Raw genomic sequence first — 8,253 nt, 5'->3', positions numbered from 1 at the left:
CTCATTTGTTTTTTTTATGTATATTTATTTACAAGAGGTAAGAAATAATACCTCTAAGAAATAGGAATTTAGTGAAAGACAATCATTGATGGTGGAAAGTATTTTTGAGGTTTTTTCTTAGGAGTGGATTCACATCAAAAATAAGAGAAGCTTGTGTGAAGATATTTTTATAAGGAATAAAGAGAATGCAAAATGGTAAGAAAATTGTGGTAATGGTTAGTCAATGTACATAGCATACATAGGCAAATAACACACACTTAGGTAGAAATATTTAAATAAATACCAAAATAATTATGAAAATTCCTTATATTTAAGCCCTATATACAATGAAATATTTACACACAAATGGGACATAATATATCTTATTGTTTTATTTTTTTGGCTCAACTAGCCCAATGACTAGCTAACTGAGGGTTTTAAGAAGATATGGGAAAAGCCCCCTAACTCACGCACGCCTATGTACAATGAAAAGGTAAAGATAGTCACAGTGTTTAGGTGATTTTGGTAGGGTGGAGTAACTCACTATGGCAATTACGGAGAGCCGAAAAATAGCTATCATTAGCCCTCCCCCAGGATGATGGTATATTCATGTACCATCATAGAGCATGAAAAGGTAAAAATAGCCACAGTGTTAAGTGATTTTGGTAGGGTGGAGTAACTCACTATGGCAATTACGGAGAGCCAAACAACAGCTATCATTAGCTCTCCCCCAGGATGATGGTATATTCATGTACCATCATAGAGCATCTTTTCCAAAGAGAGTGCTTCGGAGTCCTTGACGACATCTTCATTGTTTGGTCCCTTGGCATCTTGGCTCGAATTACACTCATGCTTCATGGCACAATATTTACATGAGATCGCTGCCCTTTGACAGATCTTTGGTAGATCCTTTGGTAGAAGGCGACTCAAATAAGGCTTCAAGCGATACCCATTTACCTTCCTGGAGTGCTCTTTACCATTCAAGTCCATAAGTTGATAGTAACTTGAGTTGAAAGCCTTTTTGACTATGTATGGCCCCTGCCACCTAGTTTCAAACTTGGCATCAAAATGATTATCGAGTCTATTGTCATACCTTAGCACAAGATCTCCTTCATTGATGCCTTTGTCCTTCAGTTTCTTGTCAAGCTTCTCCTTCGCCTGTGTAGCTTTCCTCTTGTAACACTCATAGGCTGCTTCTCTTTTCCACTCAAGCTCCACTAGTGTAAGAAGTTGATCCATCCATACCTCTTGATCATCTTGTGCACCTTTGCCATGAAGCCGTATGGTTGGGATGTCGAGCTCGATAGGCTGCAAAGCCTCTTGACCATAGATCAAGTGAAATGGTGTGAACTCCGTGGCTTCCCTATATGTGGTTCGATATGCCCACAAAGCACCATCCAAGAAGTCATCCATAATTTTGTCTTGTTTTCCACCATCTTTCAAATGATTCCTGCAATGACACCATTAGCCTTCTCTACCAAACCATTTGACTATGGGTAGTGAGGCGGTCCGGGGCAGGCAACAAGAAGAGCAACCTCTAGACACCCTTCAAGGCTCCCGTGCTGCTCAATGGGGCTGGGACACAACACAACACAAACCAAAACAACAAACCCACAGCCAAATCCCAACTACACAAGGGACACCACCTAGTTTAAGAGCGAACTAGGACGCAAAAGAGGAGAATCGTTAGAGCAACCCACAAACACGCAAGGAATTTACACTAACCCTAACACCAATGGAACACTCTCACACACTAAAACAAGAGAGAGAGAGAGAGAGAGAGAGAGAGGGAGAGAGATGGTGTACAACTTAGCTTCAACTTTATATTTTGCACAAAAAGGAACTTAGAGCTTGCGGAATCAAGTGACAAGATTTGGTTATAGCATCACTAGCACATTGTCTTAGGGTTATGGGAGCCCTCTCACCATCCACCCTCTTACAATGGTAGCCAATGAATCACAAGCAACAAAACAACAACCTTCAATGAAACAAGTCACCTTATGAAGCTGAATGAGTTTGCCAAGCCAAATTGGAGGAGAAGCGTGAGCCTTTGGACATGAATTGCACCCAAAACTACCAATTCATTGATGTTGGGGTAGATACAACAATGGTAGGAAGAATATCTTCTACTCGCACTCACTCAAACTAGCTCAAGCTTTTCTATGCACCAAAGTGATGGTGTATAGAAAGCTTACTCTCTCTTTACAACCAAGATAGAACTGGCGTGTGCTACGCTCAATCTAGTGTGCAATGGTATAGTGATGTCTTTTACAAGGAGGAATGGGTTCTATTTATAGGTTTTAGAAGCCTTGATTTGGATTAAGCCTAATCAATTTTATTAGGAAAGATCAAGGACTATGAATTTTTATGAATTTCAAATGAGAATGGGGTCTCTCTTTTCTCTTGAGTCACATGGATGTGGGCTCAAGTAAGAGAATTATTGATGTGGTGAAAGGAGAGAAACTTCCATGGGAGTGAGTGAATTTGGTTTACTTGTGCGGTTGCCTACTCCATATGTTGATAGTGTGGGTGCATTTTTACAAGAGAAGTTAGTTGTTAGTGGTAATAATCACTAGAATTGTTAGTGATACATTTACAATGGGTAGGATGAGTTGATTTGATGAAGGAAGAGGGGTGAATTAAAAGAGAATCATTGAGATGGTGAAGCTTTGAAGAAGCTTGAACTCACCCTTGTGTAGATTGTGGAAAAACTGACCGCTGGTCTTCTTCTTCTTCTTCGCTTCTTTACGCCGCCGCCACGGTTGACCACCACGATGAAAAGAGGATTTGTTGATGAAAAATCCTCAATTTGCAGAAGTTATCATGGTTAAGATGCTGAATTTTAGATATTCTTAGGAGAGGTAAATGAAATTGTAACATAGAAGCAATAGAGAGAGACATGGAGAGGGTGTATGTATGTAGAGGTTCATAAAAGAACTATAGGGATGAGAGAGAAGGGTAATGGTGAAGAGGGTGGGAGAAGCCATGGAAATTGCAGGTTTGAGTGAGGGAAGGAGATGGAGGGATGTGTAAGAGTGAGTAGGTGTGTGGAAGGGTGAGAGAAGACTAAGGGCTACTTGTGAGAAAAGTGGGCAAACTGGGGTCCACTCAAAAAATCATAGCTCACCGCTGGTAGCTCCAAAAATCATGAAAAACTTTGAGGTGATTATTCAGAGCGTGGGCTACATTTTCTCTTTTGATTATTGCTCCAAATTTGGAGTGGAGATAGGTGCCAAAATTCTCACCAAAAAGCCTGTTTTTTATGCCTGCAAAAGTCTTTTAGTGGCCCCCTCCTTTGTTGAATTTGTACAATGCATCCAAGAGTGAGCCCCTCCTTTGTCATATTATAATACAAAGCATCCAAGTTTCCCTTGACCCATGCATGGAGGAGGATTATTGGTGAATAAAGAAATATATACATGGTGGGACTAGTGTATGAACTATTCATGGACTTTAGCTCAATGAGCACATGGCGTTAGAATAATGAGTAAAAATAATAATAAAAAATATGGAGGAGTTATGGATATGGAAAGATATTGGAATCATATGATTTGGTCCCTCCTTGAATTATTTTGGGTGAAAGAGGAAAAGGTATGCAAGTAAATAATATAATAAACGTAACCAATGAGTAGAAATCAATTTTTTATTTTCACGAGGGTGAGGGTGAAAATATGGGAGTGATTTGTATAAAGGAGAAATATGAGGTTAGAGTATGTACATATTGGCAAAAAATATAATTATGGTGTAAGAGGATGAAAGAAGGTGTACATAGGTTTAATAAAACACACACCTAAGTAGATTTATTTAAATAAAATACCAAATAATTATAAAAAATCCCTATATTTAAGCCATATATACAATGAAACACACAAAGAGGCCATAGTATACTTTTATTTTTTTATTTATTTGGCTCAACTAGCCCAGTGACTAGCTAGCTGAGGGTTTTTAAGAATATATGGGAAAAGCCCCCTAACTCACACACGCCTATGTACAGTGAAATGGTAGGGATAGCCATAGCGTTTGGGTGAATTTGGTAGGGTGGAGTAACTTACTATGGCAATTATGGAGAGCCGAAAAACGGCTATCATTAGCCCTCCCCCAGGATGATGGTATATTCATGTACCATCATAAAGCATCTTTTCCAAAGAGAGTACTTCAGAGTCCTTGACAAGATCTTCATTGTTTGGCCCCTCGGAATTTTGACTGGAGTTACATTGGTGCTTCATGTAACAATACTTACATGAGACAACGGCCTTTGGACAGATCTTTGGTAGGTCCTTTGGTAGACGGCGACTCAAATAGGGCTTCAAGCGATACCTGTTTACCTTCCTGGAGTGTTGTTTACCATTCAAGTTCATAAGCTGATAGTAACTTGAATTGAAAGCCTTCTTGACTATGTATGGCCCTTGCCATCTAGTTTCAAACTTGGCATCAAAACGATTGTCAAGTCGATTGTCATACCTTAGCACAAGCTCTCCCTTCTTGATGCCTTTGTCCTTCAGTTTCTTGTCGATCTTTTCTTTCGCTTGTGTGGCTTTCCTCTTGTAGCACTCATATGCTGCTTCTCTTTTCCACTCAAGCTCCACTAACGTAAGAAGTCAATCCATCCATACCTCTTGATCATCTTGTGCTGCTTTGCCATGAAGTCGCATTGTTGGAATGTTGAGCTCGATAGGCTGCAAAGCCTCTTGACCATAGACCAAGTGAAATGGTGTGAACTCCGTGGCTTCCCTATATGTGGTTCAATATGCCCACAAGGCACCATCTAAGAAGTCATCCCATAATTTTGTCTTGTTTTGCACCATCTTTCTAATGATTCCTGCAATGACACCATTAGCCCTCTCTACCAAACCATTTGATTGAGGATAGTAGGGTGTGCTATGCCGATGTAGAATGTGAAGCTCATTACAAACTTCTGTGAGCAAGCCCTTCCTAAATCCTGGACCATTATCAGAAACGATCTCCAAAGGTGTGCCAAATCTGCAACAAATGTGAGTGTACACAAACTTGCTAACTTTCCTCTCATTCACTCTTGCCACACTTTGAGCTTCCACCCACCTAGTCATATAGTCTATAGCCACTAGAATGTAGAGTTGACCATTTTTTGTCCTAGGCAGAGGACCCATAGCATCAATGCCCCACTTTTCAAAGGGTCCATTTGCAAGCACTATGTTCCTCGGGCCATGCACCAACCTTCTATTTCCATTTATCTGACAATTGTGATAGCTTTTACACCAATGTTGAACATCCACATGCAAGCTTGGCCAAACATACCCCGCAAGCAAAATCTTCTTCACAGTTGATTCTTGGGCAAAATGACCACCACATGCCTCTTCATGCAAACCTTTTAGAATGGCTGGAATTTCCTCGATAGTTGGTATTCTTCTGCACACTTGATCCTTCCCTCTTTGATAGAGGGAGCCTTCTAGGAAGAGATAGAAACTTGCCTTCTTCATGAGTCTCCTCTTCTGAGCCTTCGTGAAGTCTTGAAGAAACTCACCCTCCAAAATGTAGCCAATAATGGGAGCCACTGACTCCAATCCCTGGTATCTCGGTTGCTTGACAGCTGCTGCCACCATGATGACCTGCACTTCTCTCTCAACACATGTAACTGCTTGTTGTGCAAGTAAATCGGCATCTTCATTTTGTTTCCTTGGAATATGATATAGTTGCACTTCTTCAAACTGATTAAACATCCTACGAATGGCATGAACTTTTGTCCTTAAGCTTTCATTCTTGCATGACCAAATGCCTAAAATCTGTTTAACAATGAGAAGTGCATCTCCCTTTACCATGAGACGTTTTATCCCTTGGCCAATGCACATCTTCAAACCATGAAGTAGTGTGTCGTATTCTGCTTCATTGTTGCTAGTTGAACCTGGTAGATTGACCTTCTCTTTCATGACCACCTCTCCACTTGGGTTGATCAACACTAGCCCTCCACCTGCTTTCCCTGTGGCTCGTCGAAAAGCTCCATCAAAGAACAAGGTGAAAGCATTGGGAATACTTTTTGGTGGTGGAAATGGTGGGGTCTTTACTTGAGGCACCTTAACTTCCTTCTCATGTACCCTATAAGTGAGAATCCCTGCCAATTGTGCACGTACACTATCTTCTACCTTGAAAGAGTATTGGAACTCTTGCAACTCCATAATCCACTTTGAGATCCTAGTACTAAGATTCATTTGAGATGACACCCAAGGGAAAAAAATTTCTGCAGTGAGAATTACAAAAGGTTTTGGTAGCAGGTAGGATCTAAACTTTCTCACCGCAAACATGAGAGAAAGCATCATGAGTTCTGCTTCTGTGTAGTCTCTCTCTAAAGCATTCATGACCCTACTAGCAAAGTAGATGGGTCGTATCCTTGTACTGTGGGGATCTTGTTGTAGCAACACAACACCAATTGTTTCCCTTCCAACACTAGAGCTAACAAAGAATGTGTACTCCCAACAAGGAGGCATGAGTGTTGGTAGCTCTGACAAAATGACTTAAATGTTACAAAAATACTCTTCAAGCTCATCAGACCATGCAAATTCTACTTGTTGCGTCAACTTTTGCAAAGGATAAAGCAACTCCAAGGCTAAGTGAATGAAGCGTGACATATACTTCACCTTCTGAATGAAAGAGATGACCTCCTTGAGACTCTTCGGTGATGGGAGCTCAATAAGAGCCTTTGCTTTTGAAGGATCCACCTCAATGCCTTTATAGGAAACCTTGTGACCGAGCAAGATCACTTCATCCTCACCTATGTGGCACTTGTCGGGGATGAGTTGACCTCCCATGTCGTAGAGCTTCTTTAAACCTTCTTCTACCCTTTGTAGATGCAATGATTTTGAGCTATAAATGCAAAAATCATCAATGAACACCCTAATTGAATTTCCAAAGAATGCTTGAAACACCATGTTCATGAAACGTTGGAATGTTGCAGGAGCATTTGTCAGACCAAATGGCATGACTCTAAAAGCATAACAACCCCAAGGAGTGATAAAGGTTGTTTTCAATTGATCTTCCAATGCGATACCTATTTGAAAGTAGCCTGAGTAGCCATCACACACAGTGTACTTCTCATGACCAGCTACCTCATTTAGTATCTCATCCTGAAATGGGAGGGGAAAGTGATCTCTTTTTGTTGCCTCATTGAGTGGACGGTAATCCACACACACCCTCCACTTTCCGTTTTTCTTAGGAGTGACAACAACGGGAGAGACCCACTCTGAATTCTCCACTGGATAAATGAAACCTGCTGCTAGAAGCTTTCTTACCTCCTTGAGTAAAGCCTGCTCCGTGATGACTCCTAGCCTTCGTATCTTCTGAGCCTTAGGTGTGGCCTCTGGCTTCAACTCAATTTTGTGTTGAATAGCATCTACTCCACGCACATCGGTGTAGTCTTTAGCAAAAAGCCTAGGAAATTTCCTTAGCACACATTTGAACTCCTCTCTTTCATCCTTTGTAAGTGTTGTAGATAGCATACCTTCTAGCATTCTTTCATTTTCCACTTTTTGGTTCTCTTGGGAACCTACCTCCTCCAAACCTTGACAAGAGGTCTCTTGGTTGGTTGGCTTAAATCTTACCCCCATGACTTCTATGGAAGACTCCTCTTCAGTAATGCTGCAGCTACTTTCTTCTTCTGAAGTGTTATCAGTCCAACCTTCTTCCGTCTCACTTTGAGATGATTCTTCATGGAGATCCTCTTGGCGTTGCTCCTTCATGTCAAAGACAACCTTCTTATGATTGTCGTTCCTGCAAATTAGCTTTCCACTCTCCCAATCCTGCAAAGCTTGCATTTTCATTAGCCATGGTCTCCCTAGGATAAATGGGCAACCATTTCGTTTGGTAGACATGACATAGAAATCCACTGCCTTCTTAATGCCAAAGGCCTCCACAAAAAACTTTTTACAAATGCCTACGCACATATCCTTGCTATTGTTTTCCATCTTGACCTTAATTTCAGGTGTCTCATGGATGTGCATGCCTAGTTTTTGCATGAGTCCCTCTGTCATGATGCAAATTTGTGCACCCCCATCCACTAGACCTTTCCTAACCAATCTCCCTTTTATGTAACAATCTAGCATAGGTGTAATGTCCTCATTCATTTCAGCTTGTGCAATTTTTACAAGAGGCACACTCCCTTTTACCTTTCTCCTAGTGCTAACTGCCCTTGTTAAATCCCTCCTAACTTGTGGACAAAATGCAAGAAATTGAGGCCATGAGATATCAGGACCCTTACCTCTCATGTCTTCCAACAGGTTGTATGGAGCCATTCCATGTCCAAGAGGA

The 8,253-nt window shown here is 41.0% G+C and overlaps 1 protein-coding gene across 1 annotated transcript; it reads right to left on the bottom strand.

The window, feature by feature from the left end:
• Positions 1-726: 726 nt before the first annotated feature.
• LOC147450469 (uncharacterized) lies at positions 727-4,337 on the bottom strand. Its single transcript, XM_086520467.1, has 2 exons — positions 4,305-4,337; positions 727-1,287 (listed from the first exon to the last, which is right to left on the bottom strand). The coding sequence occupies exons 1-2, from the start codon at positions 4,335-4,337 to the stop codon at positions 727-729; spliced, it is 594 nt and encodes a 197-aa protein (XP_086376593.1).
• Between the last annotated feature and the right edge of the window lie 3,916 nt (positions 4,338-8,253).

This window comes from Adiantum capillus-veneris, chromosome 9, assembly GCF_014529385.1.
Source record: "Adiantum capillus-veneris isolate H3 chromosome 9, ASM1452938v2, whole genome shotgun sequence".
NCBI classification, from domain to species: domain Eukaryota; kingdom Viridiplantae; phylum Streptophyta; class Polypodiopsida; order Polypodiales; family Pteridaceae; genus Adiantum; species Adiantum capillus-veneris.
Note: the sequence above shows the minus strand (reverse complement) of the source record. Positions and strands in the feature narration are given on the sequence as shown.